The sequence below is a fragment of the Phyllopteryx taeniolatus genome, chromosome 1 (assembly GCF_024500385.1).
Source record: "Phyllopteryx taeniolatus isolate TA_2022b chromosome 1, UOR_Ptae_1.2, whole genome shotgun sequence".
Lineage (NCBI taxonomy): Eukaryota > Metazoa > Chordata > Actinopteri > Syngnathiformes > Syngnathidae > Phyllopteryx > Phyllopteryx taeniolatus.
In genome coordinates this window covers 34,916,567-34,936,105 of record NC_084502.1, presented here as the reverse complement: position 1 = coordinate 34,936,105, position 19,539 = coordinate 34,916,567, and the positions used below count along the sequence as shown (strand labels likewise).

The following is a 19,539-nucleotide window of genomic DNA, read 5'->3' as shown; positions in this document are numbered from 1 at the left end:
GCGCCGGTCATAATATGCAATCCTATTGTTCGACATCAAGGTGCGCTGTCGGAGAGTTGTCCCCGATATGTCACATGACATGGAAGATATCCCCCCCAAAAAAATCAAACATGCTATACTTTTCATTTTGGCATCGTAGGGCTAACGTCGGGCCAAATCGTTGGTCGTGGATTATGTTACACTGCAAGAAGTTTTGTCGTTCCCAACAAAATATGCCGGGCCCAATCTGGGAAATCAGCTGCGATAGCTAATATCGGGGCTAAAATTCTGTAGTCTGATCTAGGCATACGCAAGTCATTTAAGGTCATGTATACTATTTGCAGGAGAACAGTGGAAAGAAGCTCAACAATTGAGATCTTGTCGAAATGATACACCATTGGTGGGAACTACTTTTTTTTATATGCAATGCCTAAGCGCAACAGCACGCCGCTCAGTAAGTCAGTCACTCAGTAGACAATAGCAGAGCATAAACAAAGTCATGTGTGGATGTATTTCAGATCCGCAAACAGCCAAGATGTGCTTTGTGATGTTTGTAAAGGAGTTGTGGCAACACAACAAACCTTGTGGAAAGCCTCAGGATACACCATAAAACAGAATATAAGGCATTTTTGATGAGGCCGATAGGAGAGGAAAGCACTGTGTCAGGTGCTGCTGCGAGGGCAAAAAAGATGTCTCTAGGTCTGTCACAATAAAAAAATTTATTGTTATATTTTTCCAAAAACTGTCACGATAAATGATAATGTTGTTTTTTAAATGCTTCTGAAATCATGAAAAATAAGGCCCAACCTTTTTTATTTTATTTATTTATTGCTTTTAAAATCAGTATTGTTGTCATTATTATAATTTCCTTTCTTGTTTCTCTATTACATTTTTGTCTTTACTCTGTTATATGGATCCCCCTGCGTCTGAAAAAAAGACTAAAGAGCTGCAAGATTAGCCTGGATTATTCAGAGCCTCTATTCCGATTATAATCGGTTAAGAAGCCCAAATTGGAGTAAAATGCTCCATCTGAAAACCTCAATCGGAATAAACAGGGTGAATCCGAAAGGAATTTCATTCAGTTTCACAGGGGCGGAATAATACTTTTGCCAAACCGATCAGAAGTAAATTTGTGCCATGTATACCGTCATTCAGAATAGAGCCGATAAAAGCTCTGTCTGCGCATCCTTCGTCTCAACGTGAATGGGCGGTGACATGATTGTTTATGTCTGGCGTAAATATGGCTGCTCCCGACGGAGCTCGTATGCAACAGAGATCTTTTTAATTACTTATCAGTTGTTTTTAATCAAGCGTTTTTTAAAAAGAAAAAAACAATCCATCTTGATAAATGACGTGACGTTCACGACGAAGTGCGCATGTCACGTGGCTGTTCCAATTAAATGTAGTGTATATCATGTATACACACGATCGGAATACATCACATCACTTGTAAACAGTTGACCAGAGATCTTCAATCAGAATGATTTCATCCATCCATCCATCAATTATCAGAGCCGCTTATCCTCACAAGGGTCGCGGGAGCGCTGGAGCCTATCCCAACTATCATCGGGCAGGAGGCGGGGTACACCCTGAACTGGTTGCCAGCCAATCGCAGGGTACATACAAACAAACAACCATTCGCACTCACATTCACACCTGCGGGCAATTTAGAGTCTTCAATCAACCTAGCATGCATGTTTTTGGGATGTGGGAGGAAACCGTAGTGCCCGGAGAAAACCCACGCAGGCACGGGGAGAACATGCAAACTCCACACAGGCGGCGCCGGGAATTGAACCCCGGTCTTCAGAAATGTGAGGCAGATGCTCTAACCAGTCACCCACCATGCCGTCAGAATGATTTCAATCGGAATGAAAAAAAAGTTTCCCTGTAAACCCAGCTACTGTGTGGTTTGAGACGAGCCCTTCATCTCTCAATCAAGCCCTTCACCTGTCAATCAAATATATATTCGCTGAAGTACACGTTTGTGTTAATTGGGGACTAACACACACAACAACTCGGACATTTTAAACAACTTTGCTGCAGTGGAGCGAGCTGTTTAGCTCCTTAGCTCGCTAGCTCATTAGATCGCAGGCTAGCTTGTTAGCTCATGGCCAGCCTAGTGAACACAACAAACAGTTAACTTTCCCTTAAGTGTCTCTGTTGTGTGAATTGTCATGCTGCATATGGGGCTAGGCTGTGGAGTACTGCACGGAGCAAACACTGGCAAGAGTGTACCAGTTTGTCCTTAGGTGCTGCAGGCAGACAATCTGCAGGTAGAGAGATTTGCTTTAAGCAATGCTAAGCACCGTTGCTGTTGGAGTTGTTTAAATAAATTAGTATGGTTATGAAATATGCAATGAAATAAATATATGCCTCAACAAATAGCTGCATGAGTTGTAACTTTAGAGGTACAACAATTAATCGATTAATTGACAACCAATCGATTATCGACAACTATTTTGATAATTGATGGATCGTTTAGAGACGATGTTTAACCTAAAATTGTCCAAAATCTCAGAATTTCAGCCTGTCAAAAGTAAATATTCTCAGATTTCTGAAGTCCTCCATGAAAGCAGACTATCTTTGTTTAATCAAAATAACATTTTTGCAAACATTTGCTTTTACTCTGGAAAACAACAATCAACATTTCTTTCCCATTTTCTGACGTTACGGACTAAACAGTAACACTGGGGAACACACTTTTTGTTGAGTTAAGTCTGACAGCTGTTTTTAACTCATTGTTGGGTGCGGAATCCAAAACTGATCTCAGTTTTTCTCTATCATGTAAAGTTTTGAACAAAGTGGAACAAAGTAAATATATACCTATGTAAATAAAACACTAAGATGCAATAGTTCTAAGCTTTGAAAACTAAAAAAACAGCATCAAACAAAATAGAACTTGCAACGGTATGCCGATGGTTACAAGGTTAAGAGAAAAGCCAACACAAATCCTCTTAATTACTCCTATGCTAGCTTTCTGTTTGCAGATATTGATAGTACTGACCTTTTGGGAGCTGCACTCACCTCTACCACCACACTATCTAAATTCTGACTGGACAAACAAGTTGGCACGTAGCTGTAGATGAGTCCAATCATAATCAGCTGCCAAGTCTTAATCAGCGGAATTTTGCTTATCTGGTGGGTAAGCTGTGGAGAAAAAAACTTGACGGGCTTAAAAAAAAAATGACTGCAATTTTGGAATCAGCATGCCAATTTTAGTTTTCATCGGCATAAAAATCAAAATTTTTTTGTTTTTTTAAAAATTGTTCCCCAGTGAAATTGTATGTGCATTTTCTGCACTGGCAATTTGAAATAATATCCTGTTTTTGAGTAAAGGGTTTGGAAATAAAAATGTTTTTATATGATTCATCGATGAACCCCAAAAAAATAGTTGACAGATTAATCGATTATTAAAATAATCATTAGTTTCAGCCCTATTTAGCTTGGCGTAATAATGTGTGCCACTGACATAATCTTACGCATGCAAAAAAGCCTAGCTTTATTCAGGTAAGTTTTCCTTAAGAATTTATCAATTAAAGTGGATTAGCGCAATTGCGATAAAACAGCCATGGTAAAGTTATTGTGGCATTTCTTAAAATTTAATTCAATACGGTATTTACTGGCGGCATGGTGGAAAACTAGTTAGCACATCTGCCTCACAGTTCTGAGGGCCGGGGTTCAAATCCCGGCCCCGCCTGTGTGGAGTTTGCATGTTCTCCCTGTGCCTGCGTGGGTTTTCTACAGGCACTCCGGTTTCCTCCCACGTCCCAAAAACATGCGTGGTAGGTTGATTGAGGACTAAATTGCCCGTAGGTGTAACTGTGAGTGCGAATGGTTGTTTGTTTATATGTGCCATGCGATTGGCTGGCGACCAGTTTAGAGTGTACCCCCGAAGATAGCTGGGATAGGCTTCAGCACGCCCGCGACCCTAGTGAGGAGAAGCGGTACAGAAAATGGATGGATGGACGGCATTTACAAGCAATTTCAATTTGAGTCACCCGGTACTATAAAACAACAAGTGCTTGACTTCTACCTCAATATACTTCCAAGTTTAAAATAAATAAATTGCTCTGATGTCTTGAGTTCTTTATGAAGCTACCATTTGAAATACACTACTTTTTTTTTTTTTTTTTACGATACGCCAGACACGCTAGGTGTACACTCGGTACTGTATTGGATCGGTATCGCCAATACCAGGTTGAAACTTACTGTGTACGGGGGCGGCTGTGGCTCAGATGGTAGAGCGGGTTGTCTAGTGTCCGAAGGTTCGCCGGTTCAAATACTTGCTCTGCATGTTGAAGTGTCCTTGGGGAAGAATGAACCCTAACTTTTGCTCCCGGTGAGCCTGGCAGCAGCTTGCATGGCAGCATCTGCCGATTGTTGTATGAACGTGTGTGTGTGAATGGGTGAATGTGAGGCTTTGTAAAGCACTTTGGGCACTGTAATGGTGTAGATAAAGCGCTGGACGAGTAGACTTGGGGCAAATCACTTCACCAACACAGTTATTTGCATTCTTCTTTCAACCATTGTTCAATAATGGGATTATGTGTACATTATATGGGATATCTCGTTTGGGGTGCGTCGGCCCAGATAGTCAGAATAGTATGGTGCAAACTGACTGAACAGAAGGAAAACATTCACAAACTGGTTCTGACTGCAGCAAAAGAATATCCTCCATGTCAGACATAATGCATGAAACCGATTACCATGTTTCAAACACGTTTATCGTTGATTTAGGCATGGAACGATTACCGCAGTTTAAAAAAGTCACCATTACTAAACTGTCCGTAACCGGTAATAGCTGTTTTTTTTTTTTTGAGCCTTTAAAGAAAGTGCGGGCAACCACCAGTGTGCTACCAGCATGTTGTAATGGCTCCCAACTGAGTTCTAAGCAGGACACTGGCTGCTTGCAGTCAGGAAGCTTGTGGAACTCATAATGAGCACGCAGTCATGCGGAGCAACTTGACACACTCGCTCTTGCTCCTTGTGCGTGGAGGAATGCATCAACATTGAAATAATAGAATCAATATTGTAGCATTGTTAAAAACGGGGGGCTGTTACTTCTGTTGTTGTTTATTTTCAGTCTTCACATTGCATCCACAAATACGGATGAACAGTGACAAATGATGGCTAATAACTCTTTGGGAAGTCATCGGAGGGGATTAGATCTTTGAAGAAAGCAGTATGATACTAATGTTGCGTCATACAACTTCCGCTTTTGAAGACGGTTGGCGTATTGGTAGGGTGAATGCAAGTAATCAGCAGGAAGGCTACGGTACCGGGCACCAAGCGACTGAACTGTCGCACAGTGTGCAGGGTTAAGTAGTATATAAAGCAAATATTTTGTTAGGTTGTGACCAAAATTTATGCGAACGGTACGTACACACTAGGTACGTTCAAATGAATGGAATCAGTGAGACACCTTTAAAATATCCACAATTTCACTTGTATTCTGGCATACATCCTCTCTCTCGCAACCTGCTTCTTCCTTAACTATTAATCTACCTTTTTATGGTCTAAGAAATGTGATCAACTAAAATATACTGTATATACAGCATCAAAGACCTAGCTGGATGCCATGAGCGAGGCAGCGTCCAGATATACAGCACAATCGCTCGTGCAGTGGTGCGGGGATTGGCAACACTTATTTTTTTAAGCGATGGTCTGGTCGAACTGGGTTTGACTGCATCGTGCAGTATGCAGCAGACTTAACCTAAAATTAAGTTCAGAATGGCTGGCGAAGGGGGTTCACTCACTGCTATGTTCCAACGAAAGTGGGCAGTGTACGGTAGGCTCGCAAACTACACTTTCAGTACTTGTTTTTTTTATTTATTTAATTGTTACTTGTTTGTATGTCACAAACCAGGGTAGCAGTGACAAAAAAAGTTTTTATTTTCTTTGTTCTGATTTAAAACATTTTTACGATTTTACTGGTGTGCTTCTTGCACTGTTCTTTGTGATCCATATCAATGCTATCAATGATAATTGGTAGTTTTGGTCTGTACTATTAGCCAACACCACACAAAATGCACACAACTATCTGAAGCAAATGTATCCTGTACTAGCTTCTTAAACAACTGTAGTGACATGTGAGGGGTTGCACATTTGGATTGTCTGAAACAAAACCAAGGGAAAAGTATTCTTTTTAAACTTTCTGCAAAATGAAAAACATATTGTATGCTGACGATGTAATGGTTATACTGTATTATGTTTACCATGTAAAAGACCAAACCAGTGCTGGCAAATGTATCCATCCATCATCTTTCTTTGTCATCTTTCCCCTTTCGTAGCGTAGCAGACTTCAAACTCTGAAGTTTTATTTTCATGATAAAAAAAAATGTTGACCCTGAGTCTGTACATTATTGGCAGTCTGCTTCTTCTTCTTTTCCTTTCGGCTTGTCCCTTTAGGGGTCGCCACAGCGCGTCATCCTTTTCCATGTAAGCCTATCGCCTGCATCCTCCTCTCGAACACCAACTGCCCTCATGTCTTCCCTCACGACATCCATCAACCTTCTCTTTGGTCTTCCTCTAGCTCCATCCTCATCATCCTTCTACCAATATACTCACTATTTCTCCTCTGGATGTGTCCAAACCATTGAAGTTTGCTCTCTCTAACGTTGTCTCCAAAACATCGAAGCTTGGCTGTCCCTCTGATGAGCTCTTTTCTAATTTAATCCAACCTGGTCACTCCGAGAGCGAACCGCAACATCTTCATTTCCGCTACCTCCAGCTCTGCTTCCTGTTGTCTCTTCAGTGCCACTGTCTCTAATCTGTGCATCATGGCTGGCCTTGCCACTGTTTTATAAACTTTGCCCTTCATCCGAGCAGAGACTCTTCTGTCACATAACACACCTGACGCCTTCCTCCACCCGTTCCAACCTGCTTGGACCCGTTTCTTCACTTCCTGACCACACTCACCATTGCTCTGGACGGTTGACCTCAAGTATTTAAAGTCCTCCACCCCTGCTATCTCTTCTCCCTGTAGCCTCACTCTTCCCCCACCACCCCTCCCATTCATGCACATATATTGTCTTACTTCGGCTAATCTTCATTCCTCTGCTTTCCAGTGCATGCCTCCATCTTTCTAACTGTTCCTCCACCTGCTCCCTGCTTTCACTGCAGATCACAATGTCATCTGAAAACATCATGGTCCACGGGGATTCCAGTCTAACCTCATCTGTCAGCCGATCCATCACCACTGCAAACAGGAAGGGGCTCAGGGCTGATTCCTATTGCAGTCCCACCTCCACCTTAAATTCATCTGTCACACCAACAGCAGACCTCACCACTGTTCTGCTGCCCTCGTACATGTCCTGTATTATTCTAACATACTTCTCTGCCACTCCAGACTTCCCCATGCAGTACCACAGTTCCTCTCTGGGTACTCTGTCATAGGCTTTCTATAGATCTACAAAGACACAATGTAGCTCCTTCTGACCTTATCTGTACTTTTCCAACAACATCCTCAAGGCAAATAATGCATCTGTGGTACTCTTTCTCGGCATGAAACCATACTGTTGCTCGCAAATACTCACTTATGTCCTGAGTCTAGCCTCCATTACTCTTTCCCATAACTTCATTGTGTGGCTCATCAACTTTATTCCTCTATAGTTCCCACAGCTCTGCACATCACCCTTGTTCTTAAAAATGGGCACCAGCACACTTTTCCTCCATTCCTCAGACATCTTCTCACGTGCTAGAATTCTATTGAACAGGCTGGTCAAAAACTCCACAGCCACCTCTCCTAGATGCTTCCATACCTCCACAGGAATGTCATCAGGACCAATTGCCTTTCCATTTTTCATCCTCTTTAATGCCTTTCTAACTTTCCCCTTACTAATTATTGCCACTTCCTGGTCCACCACACTTGCCTCTTCTACTCTCCCTTCTCTCTCATTTTCCTCATTCATCAACTCCTCGAAGTATTCTTTCCATCTATCAAGCACACGACTGGCACCAGTCAAAATATTTCCATCTCTATCCTTAATCACCATAACCCGCTGCACATCCTTCCCATCTCTATCCCTCTGTCTGGCCAGCCTGTATAGATCATTTTATCCTTCTTTAGTGTCCAACCTGCCATACATGTCATCATATGCCTCTTGTTTGGCCTTTGCCACCTCTACCTTTGCCCTGTGTCGCATCTCAATGTATTCCTTTCGCCTCTCCTCGGTCCTCTCACTGTCCCACTTCTTCTTAGCTAACCTTTTTCCTTGTATGATTTCCTGTACTGTGCGGTTCCACCACCAAGTCTCGTTCTCTCCTTTCCTGCCAGAAGATACACCAAGTACTCTCCTGCCTGCCTCTCTGATCACCTTGGCTGCAGTGGTCCAGTCTTCTGGAAGCTCCTCCTGTCCACCGAGAGCCTGTCTCACCTCTTCCCGAAAAGCTGCACAACACTCGTCCTGTCTCAGCTTCCACCACATGGTTCTCTGCTCTGCCTTTGTCTTCCTAATCTTCCTCCCCACCACCAGAGTCATCTTACACATCACCATCCTATACTGTCTAGCCACACTCTCCCCTACCACAACCTTACAGTCGGTAACCTCCTTCAGATTACATCGTCAGCACAAGATGTAATCCACCTGCGTGCTTCTACCTCCGCTCTTGTAGGTCACCCTACGTTCCTGCCTCTTCTGGAAAAAAGTGTTCACTACAGCCATTTGCATCCTTTTTGCAAAGTCTACCACCATCTGTCCCTCCAAGTTCCTTTCCTGGACGCTGTACTTACCCATCACTTCTTCATCACCCCTATTTCCTTCACCAACATGTGCATTACAATCTGCACCAATCACGACTCTCTCTCTGTCTGGGATGGTCAGAACTACTTCGTCTAGCTCCTTCCAGAATTTCTCTTTCACTTCTAGGTCACATCCTACCTGTGGGCCATAGCCACTAATCACATTATATATAACACCCTCAATTTCAAGTTTCAGCCTCATCACTTGATCTGATACTCTTTTCACCTCCAAGACATTCTTAGCCAACTCTTCTTTTAAAATAACCCCGACTCCATTTCTCTTCCCATCTACACCATGGTAAAATAATTAAAACCCTGCCCTTAAACTTCTAGCCTTACTGCCTTTCCACCTGGTCTCCTGGACACACAATATATCAACCTTTCTCCTAATCATCATGTCAACCAACCTGTGTCAACCTATGAGAGCAAAAACATGGTGTTACTACAATATCAATGCTTATAACTTCCAGTAATATTTTAAGGAAAAAATATGATAGTAGAGCATGCATCTTACAGTATGTCACTGTATGTTCAGATAGTAACTAATTTGGGATTCCATTAGGAGCTATGCCAACTCCAGTATTTCACTCTCCAATGCAATGACAGGTGTCAAGCCTGTCAATGTATTTATAGTCAATCGCAAAGCCAAGATGATTAAAAGTAATGTGACGCTCTATGACAAGGCTAGACAGCTTTGTTTGAGATAAATCCCAATTTGCCATGTTCTGTTCTCTGGTTCAATTTACAAACCCAAATGAGAAAGCGTCAGCTGATCCGGAATGCTGATGCGAGGGTGGTTGGGGTGTCTCACAAGGCACCAACTCAAAGTGAGCGGACATCCAAAAATAGCTGAGTTTAATTAATTAAGATACGTTTTCTTTTTTATGTAAGATGCAGACCGATTCAATATTTTTAGATGGGAATGTTGTTCAAATTTCAGTGTAGCTTATTTAGAAAAGTAATCAACGAGGGCTGAGCAGTCAACAAATCTTGAGGCTCCATGCTAGACCTGGTCACATTTAATTAGATGTCAAGTGTACAAAAATAAAATAATGATTCTTGTAAATGCGGCACGGTGACTGACTGGTTAGTGCGTCAGCCTCACAGTTCTGAGGACCGGGGTTCAATCCCCGGACCGGCCTGTGTGGAGTTTGCATGTTCTCCCCGTGCCTGCGTGGGTTTTCTCCGGGCACTCCGGTTTCCTCCCACATCCCAAAAACATGCATGAATCGGAGACTCAAAATTGCCCGTAGGTGTGAATGTGAGTGCGAATGGTTGTTTGTTTGTATGTGCCCTGCGATTGGCTGGCAACCAGTTCAGGGTGTACCCCGCCTCCTGCCTGATAATAGCTGGGATAGGCTCCAGCAGGCCCGCGACCCTAGTGAGGAGAAGCGGCTCAGAAAATGGATGGATGGATGTATTTCTACACCCCACTTTTCACGAAAAACAGTCTGATAATAATAATCATTCCATTCCATAACACTGAAGAGTGTGAAATTTCTGAACTTCGACAAGAAAAAGTGCAATGACATTACCTCCAAAATGAGCACAATCAAATGTATCCTTATACTAAAGTGCAGTAATGTGACAATGATTGTGGTGGACATGGTAATGCTTCAAAAGACCACACAAAATATAATGATTATTATTATTAGACTGTTTTTCGTGAAAAGTGGGGTGTATGTATACATCCATCCATCCATTTTCTGAGCCGCTTCTCCTCACTAGGGTCGCGGGCGTGCTGGAGCCTATCCCAGCTATCATCGGGCAGGAGGCGGGGTACACCCTGAACTGGTTGCCAGACAATCGCAGGGCACATGCAAACAAACAACCATTCGCACTCACATCCACACCTATGGGTAATTTAGAGTCTCCAATTCATGCATGTTTTTGGGATGTGGGAGGAAACCGGAGTGCCCGGAGAAAACCCACGCAGGCACGGGGAGAACATGCAAACTCCACACAGGCGGTGCCGTGGATTGAACCCCGATCCTCACAACTGTGAGGCTGACGCTCTAACCAGCCGTTCACCGTGCCGCCGTATATATACATTATCATCACAATTTAATGTGTGTATTATTCAGCAAAATTTCAAATTATGTTTGTTTTCAGTACACAGAAACACACTATGGGCTCTATTTTCATTGACGGCGCATCTGCACCTCAGTGTAAATCCTGGCGTATCCTGATTTTCATGCAATTTGCATTTTCGTGCTTGCCAGTTTGGCAGATCAGTCCGCGACAAGCTGGGCGTTCTGGTGCGGCGAGGATCTGTTCTTGGAGATGCGCCTGGCGGAGTGACAATTTGGTGGCAGAAAGTCAATCTAAAGTTACACCCAGACCATGCCTAACTTTTGCCGCACCCAAGACCGCTGGTCTTACCCGATTTTGGTGAATTTGATCTGGGGACAGTCAGACATAGATGGCGACCTACATGGACAGGTGTAGTAAATATCAGACGTGTTCCATTAATAAATATGTGAACAGCAGGGATCAAACCCTCTGAATCATTGTAGAAATCAATTCATTGAACGCATTATTCACTAACTGATGCAGAACCGGACCCAGAAGCAGTAGCCAAAAAAGAAAGGTCATGATTCAAGACATACGGTGTACTTCTATTTTAAGTGGAGCAACATATTACAGGCTTTATGATGGTGATGAACCGTACTGACCAATCACATGAGAATTCCGTCATCCTTTCAGCCAATCAAATCAGCATCACAGGCAGTAATCGCTGAAATCACTGACTGCGTGCAGACCAGACAGAGACAAGGAGGGAGAGATAGTGCGTAAGTTGAATTAAATACGGATAAAGATAAGAAAATTACCAACAAAGGAAGAGAACATTTGGAACAAACGGTGCTTAAAATGTAAAGGCCTGAGTCATTTTTGTTTGCACTTCTCTGTGGAATGTTCCCAATGGGAGCTTTTATTAAAATTGCACATGTATGTGAAATGCCATTATGAAAAAAAACTAATGTTTTGAACAAACATAACCTCTAAAACGGTTGAGTTAGGATTTGTTAAATCAAAATATGTAAAATTGTTTGAGACTTCTCTCTTGTGTCACGATTTGGCATCTATGACGAGAAAAGGGGAAATTCTACCTTTTTTATTTTTCTGAAGTTAAGCACTTTATTTGAAGACGTATAACTTTCTCTTTGTATTTACTTGCTCTTATTGTGAAATCATAATGTAGCCCTACTTTTATTTAATAAATGAGACAGCATTACACAGTTGTGCTCATATGTTTGAATACCAGGGCAGAATTTGTACAACGTGTACAATTCTTTATAATGCTCTAATACCATTATATTAGTGGGATAACTAACATACATTATACAACCCAATTCCAATGAAGTTCCATTCCATTCCCAAATAAATATTTGCAAAGTACAGTCTGCTTTTTTTTTTTTTTAATCATGCATACACATTTAGAGATACCAAATACTTCACACTGCTGTATTTAAAAACTTACTAAGAGCTGTCCATGAAGTCATGTATTTTTTATTTATTTATTGACCCTTATCCAGTTAAGGTATTTGCAATGTCAACCTGGCTGCAGACAGCAGAGTAAAACAAAGCAAAATAAAACCAAATACATATACAAACTGAATAATGGGAATATAGTAACAAGTTAAATATTCTATTACATCATAGCACACGGGGAATAAAAGGTCCATAAAAGGCATGTATGTGAGCGGATATTCTCTAAAGATGGAGAACTTGCATGAAGAAAATGTAATCGCCTGAATGCCAAGACATTACAAAAACTTGTATTTTTGAATGAATACATATATAAATAAATGTAGAATATAGATAATGTATCTTTGTTCATCTATTTATCCCAGTGAGGCATAGTGACAGACAGAACAAATGAATGCTCTTCTATTGGATGGCAGGAAGTACATACAGTAATTAATGTAACCACTTTTTGTGACATTTTTGTCTGTTGGTGTGCCGTGAGATTTTTCAAATTGTAAAATATGTGCCTTGCATGTTTTTGGGGATGTGGGAAGAAATCGGAGTACCCAGAGAAAACACACACAGGCCTAGGGAGAACATGCAAACACCACACAGGAGCCCGGATTTAAACCTGTGTCCTCAGAACCGTGAGGCAAATGTGCTAACCAGTCATCACCATGCCGCCAATTATTATTATTATTTGTATTATTATTATTACATCCCATTGGCAAACACAGCTATGGGGGGGCACACAAACAATCGGGGTACGGGGTGGTCTCCAAGTGCTCACTTCACGGCGTGATCTCCTCTCAAGACAACTTTACATCAATTGCCCGCGGAGATCTGCTCGTAGTTCCTTGTAAACGTAATTTGCTCGCTTCGACCACCCTGGCTGAAGCAAATTTAAAAAAAATTGCGAAAAATTTGGCTGTCTGTGTTCCGCCATGTCAAGACTGACAGTGTGTGACGCTTTGATTGACGGTGAATGAACCGATTACTCTTCGACAACCTATGGACCAGCTGAGCCATGCAGTTTGTGGGTTCCTTTTATTTTGTTAAATCGTTGGACAGTAAAAATGTATATATTATATAAAATATTTCTCTTCTGCAGATGTTGACGGAAGTTCATTCTGGAGGAAAAAAATCATGTTTGGTATCAGGAAAGATATAGCTAATCCCAGGAAGGAGAAAAAAGCCATATCTGTTTTAATCAATGTACTTGTCTTTCGCTTTTTCTATAAGCGAAGGGGGGGAGAATATATATATATATATATATATATATATATATATATATATATATATATATATATATATATATATATAAAAATCAGAATTTGTGTTTTTGTGGGGGGGAAAAAAAAAACATGATTTTTTTTATTTAATTTTTTTTAGGGCCATATTGCCCGGTATTAGTATACATATTATTATATAATCTTTAAATGAGGTTATTTAGTAAAAGTGGGTTTGTCTGTTGTCAGGACTGCTGACAACCAAAGTGTATTTTTACAAATGTAATGGCTAGCTTGTTCTGATTGGTGGTCATATTTTTATTATAGCATAAGAACCCAGGTCTGTCAATGCCCAATGAATAGGGGTTCAAATGCTACATAATAACCTGATCACATAATCACTTGTTGCAGTGATTCTCAAAGTGGGCTCCCTCGAGTGGTATGCGGAGAATAGCTGAATTAAATGTTCAAACTGTGCATTATGTTTCAGTGGCCTTTTTAAAATCCAATACATTTAGTAAGTTCAGTTCAATCTTATTAAGTTTTAAGCACAATACAGTTACACTTAATCTTTTAGAAATGTTTGTTTCCCCCCAAAATTTTTTACTTAATTTGTGCGCAATACATTTTAATTGAATCATTATTTAAGTACAGTTTTTGTATTTTCCTATAAAGCGCAGTGGCAATGTTCAAACTGTGCACATTGTTAAAGTGGCTTACAACAATATTAAATATACTATTTTGGAATAAAGTGTCTTTTTTTTTTTACATTGAGGCCTACTATACTAATGTATTTTAATATCAAAATGGTGGTACTTGAAAAGCTAAGTTTTTTTGTTGTTGTTGTTTTTTGACGTGATACTTGGTGTAAAAAGTCTGAGAACTACTGCACTTGTGTAGTGTACCTGTAATGTACAACTCGGGTGCCGCAGAATCAGGTGTCACAATGAACATCAAAGACGTCACAGATTCCAAGTGAAGTTTGGCACAACATTGAGAAATCCTTCATGCTAGTTTGACCGGAACATCTGCATAAACGTGACCAAAACAGTCACTTAACTAGCGTGACAACGTAAGCGTTTCTCGTCTCACTATTTGTGTTGTCTGCCCTTGTGACATGAACATGTTCAAGCAACGACAACACCTGGAGAAGGGCACAAAAAGTCCACAAAGGCTTCCCTTGGTCGCCATTACTCACGCCTTCCTCGGAAGGAATCATGGAAGCAAAAGTGAGCGAGGAATCACTCGAACGCGACCTTTTCGTCCTCGCGACGCACACCGCAGCATTACAATATCAAACCACCGCCTCCCCTCCCCGGCCGAGAGCCGGTTCCAGCCCCCACCGCTCGCTCGCTCGCTCGCACGCTGCCCTCCCCGCACCGTTCGCTCGCCTCACAGCCGATCACATACAGTACAGTACTTACAATCTTGGCATTAAGGAGGTCCGGGGGGCGACATTCGCGGCGCAGTCGGAGGCACATCCGCCTTTTTCCTTCTTCTCTTCCGCGGCGCGAGTGGACTTTTTTTTATTCCTTTACCATTTCCAGATTTTTTTTTTCATAAAATGTCTCAGCTGCCTTGTCGGAACAAGAGGAAGGAGTCCTCTTCCTCGCTACCGGCTCTCCTCTTGCTCGGGGTTTTCCCAACCCGGGAGAGAGAGAGAGAGAGAGAGAGAGACACACACACTGGAGAAGGATCAGTGCGCATGCGCAGAATGTCCCGTCTCGTCCATTCAAGCATAAAGGCCCCAAGTAATAAGAAGTTAAACTTCTTACGTGTGGTATTTAAAACCCGTATGTTTATGTCAGACTTTTCATTCATTCATTCGCTAATGTAATTATTAAAAATAATAATAATAATAACAATAACAACAACAACAATAATATTAATAAAGAAATGTACTATCTATCTATCTATCTATCTATCTATCTATCTATCTATCTATCTATAAGAGACAAGGAATTAACATGAAAAAACAACATAAGAAAAGCCATATCTTAGTGTTCAATTTGTATTCACATTTTTAATATTTGTTTTACATGACTCATTCCTATGAGTGGCATGCACGTTGACCTTTTGAATAACTGCTATATAAATTCACTTCATCTCGTCTGCATAAAATAGAAAGTATTTACTCCATGTGTTCTTCGCCACCAGAATCTTGCAAATAGAAATGTCACAGTGGGTGTCAATTTTTTTTTCAACTATTCAGTCATGTATTTTCCTGTTTCCAAATATGCACCACTGGTGAGACATTGAAGGCCAACTTAACAAACTGGCACTGAAAGAGTAACGCGAACAAATGATGACAAATAACATAAAACCATTCAGATCTCTCTTTTTCTTTCACACAGCATGGACACCAGAAAATCGGTGCGGGGGGGGGGGGGGGGGGGGCGGGTGACACACGAGTCATAAATAAGGTAATAAAGGTTAGAAAACAAATGATTCCCTTGTTTCCAAGCCTTGGACACTTAATAAGAGTGATGGAGAGTGGGGACGTAACAAGAAAGCCCAAAAGATTCGTTTCGCATACTATATAGGATTACTACCGCTAAACACAATTTTCTCTCTCTCTCTCTCTCTCTCTCTCTCTCTCTCTCTCTCTCTCTCTCTCTCTCTCTCTCTCTCTCGCTCTCTTTCTCTTTCTCGTTCTCTCTCCATTTCACTCTGGCGCCCCCTGTTGGAAAACGGAACTCAATCAGCGCAGTTACCACGTCACAGTTTATTTATTTGTTTATTTCTATGTTATCCATTTTATTTTATTCATTCATTTATTGAACCTTCTTTTTTTTCTTGCACACGCGCGCGCACACACACACACACACAATTATGACTCATTTCCCCGACGAATACCTAAAAATCATTACTGTCACGTGAACACGATTTCTCTTTTTTTTCATGAAATTGGGAGCAAAGTTTCGCACAGACTGACAATTAAGCCCCAGTTTTGGCACGACGACAGACATCTGATTTGTGGGAAGGGACATATATATATATATATATATATATATATATATATATATATATATATATATATATATATATATATATATATATATATATATACATATATATATATATATATATATATATATATATATATACACATACGGATATATCTTTTTAATGCGTGTGGTGTGCTCTCTTCTTCATCTCAAAGTATACAGTTGTAATAACACATTTGCCAATTATTTTGTCCTTACCATGTGTGGCGTTTCTCACAATTAAAAAATAGGTTAAGATGTTAAAAATTGCTGTGTGTGTTACCCCACTTCATAAAACGTGTAAGTTTTCCAGGCGGGCACCTGTTGAATTGGGATATGCAGTTCTACCTATCGCCACATGGGGGCACAAAAGGTACATAAGGTTGTTACTGACTGTTAAACTGTAACAGTAGGTTTTAAAGCAGTTTTATTAGTTGTTTTTTTTATCACAAGATTGCTGTTAAATGTCCAGTAATCTGTTTGATACTGCTTTACAAACAAATGCAAAGCAACATTTTACTATAAAAAGAAGTTAACCACTTCATTAGAAAATGGTGAAAACAATAACATAATCTGACTTTACTTTGATTGCAAGTAACATCTCGCCTGGTGACACTGACATCTTCCTGAGAATGTGTTTACTTCCTGTTCCCTTCTCACACTTTCTCTTTACACCCCTTCTTGAGGCTGTTCTTTTGATATAAGTGTTGCAATAAAGCAAAATAAGTCACAGTAAACATACAGTAATTGTTTGATGCACTCTTCATCTTTGCTGACATCTTGCGTGATGTTATGCAAGATGGCTCCATGAGGATTGAGAGACAAGTTCACACATACGTAAATACACCACATACAAGAGTATGTGAACCCTTTGAAATTACCTGGATTTCTGTATAAATTGGTGATGAAAAGGAATCTGATGGTCATATAAGACACAGCAACAGACAATCCCAGCTCTCCTAAATACATAAACAATTATTTGTTTCCGTGTTTTTATTAAGCACACCATGTAACGGCACAGTGCAGGGTGGTGCGTGTAAAAAGTATGTGGACCTCTGGATATATTGAGCCTCTTTTGGCAGCAATAATCCCAATCAAACATTTCCAGTAGTTGCAGATCACACCTGCCCAACTGTCAGGTGGAATTTTTAACCATTCCATATAGAAAAGTGTTTCTGTTCAGGAATACTCTTGGGATGCCTGTCACGAATCGTTTTCTTGGACCCATGCCACAGGATTTCCGTCAGGTTGAGGTCAGAACTCTGACTGGGCCATTCCAGAAGTTGCATTTTTTTCCCCGATTGAAGCCATTCTGTCTTTTGGGTTTTGTCCAGCTGTGTTACTTATCCTCTGCAAAGGTTCAATTAGCAATTAGATGGCCTTAATTTTTCCTGCAAAATGGCTTAAAGCGGTCCCAAATCATGATGCAGGCTCAACCATACTTTACAGCTGGGATGAGATTGTGATAATGATGCGTACCATCCAAACAACTCAACTTTTGTTTCATCTCTCCACAGAATAGTTTGCGCGTAGCACTGTGGAACATTCAGGCACACCTTTGCAAACTTAAAACCTGTAACAATGTTTGTTGTTTTACTTATTGTAGATTTGTCAACAGAGATGTTAGCCTGTGCCATAGAGTAAGTTTTTAGCCAACTCTAGGATTTTTTTTGTCTTTTTTTTTGAGCATTCAGTACTATGGTCTTACAGACAACTTAGTTCCTAGTATCATTGGGACACACAGTCTCCTCCACCACGGTAAGGTGACATCTCAGAAAGGGAGGAGAAAAATCCTATGCATCCCAAAATTTAATTAGGATCTTCACCCATACATCGATCCATTTTCTGTACCGCTTATCCTCACTAGGGTCACGGGTTTACTGGAGCCTATCCGAGCTATCTTTGGGCGAGAGGGGGGGTATACCCTGATCTGGTCGCCAGCCAATCGCAGGAGACATATAAACAAACAACCATTCACACTCACATTCAAATTTACAGGCAATTTAGAGTCGCCAAATTACCTACTATCCATGTTTTTGGGATGTGGGAGGAAACCGGAGTGCCCGGAGAAAACCCGCGCAGGCACGGGGAGAACATGCAAACTCCACACAGGCGAGACTGGATTTGAACCCGGGTCCTCAGAACTGTGAGGCAGATGTGCTAACCAGTCGCTCACCATGCCGCCCTTCAGAAAACACAAATAATGAAGTTTCATCTGGGACACATAACGGTAAAGACATTTCGGCAATAAAAGCGTGAAAATGTGACTTTATAAAAATAATTCTTAGCAACAATTATTACCTCTTGAATGATAATAAATGCCAAAAAATTAAGTAATCATATCAGTAGAATTAATTGAAAAAATAAATACATTCAGTGGGGTATGTCTTTACTGTTATTGATTTTTGTTATGACAATGACCCATATACAAACAATAAAAAGTCAATTTTCCATACTATGTCTTTTTTAATATTTGGAAAAAACAAAACATTCCATTTTGCAACCTAAAGACATATTCCACATGTTCTGGTACTTCAGAATCATCCTTGGATCCATCCATCTTCTTGACTGCTTATCTTCACTATGGTTGCGGGTGTGCTGAAGCCTATCCAGGCTGACTTTGGCTGAGAGGTAAGGATTTAAAAAAATAATAACACAGAAAAATCTATTTAGTTCTGTTGGCTGTCTGTGCTTTTCCATGTGGACACCCGCAGTTTATGCGTGGATAGGAAGTGTTTGGGGCTGAAGTGTCTTGCAGAAGCTGAAAGTGGAAATGGCTGATCCCCAAAGGATTAATGTTACAGCTGAGGAAATTAAATGACCAGAAGTCCCTCACAGACGCAAATCCGCTCTGAATGGAGTTTATGATGACACAACAAATGACGCTGCTGCAGGTTAAGCCACGTATTTGGAGGTCAGTAATGTGGACATCTGTGATGTGAAGTGATGCAAATCGACCTTAAAACAAAATGGCCAACAAATGCATGCACCACATATTTTAAGGGTTGTCTCGTGTATTCCTTTACACAAGTGAGGTAAATTCAAGTGAATACAGTGAAAGCTAAATTTTTTTGTCAAAAATATGTCTCAAAAGTCCTCCTTCACAAAAAAGACAAATCTTGTAAAAATTCATCTC

General features: G+C 40.8%; 1 protein-coding gene across 7 annotated transcripts in view; it reads right to left on the bottom strand.

The window, feature by feature from the left end:
• LOC133486309 (regulator of G-protein signaling 20-like) overlaps positions 1-15,078 on the bottom strand; it is a 63,350-nt gene extending 48,272 nt beyond the window's left edge. For 4 of the 7 annotated variants that reach the window (XM_061791252.1, XM_061791283.1, XM_061791271.1 and 1 more), the window contains exon 1: positions 14,841-15,078. Coding sequence is in view for 2 of the 7 variants with exons in the window: in XM_061791233.1 (XP_061647217.1) it covers positions 14,841-14,897 (57 nt within the window). In the remaining 5 variants the exon portion in view is untranslated. Of the gene's footprint in view, positions 1-2,983; positions 3,092-14,840 lie in introns of those variants that run through there. The other 3 variants (XM_061791241.1, XM_061791262.1, XM_061791274.1) reach the window with 3 other exon arrangements.
• Between the last annotated feature and the right edge of the window lie 4,461 nt (positions 15,079-19,539).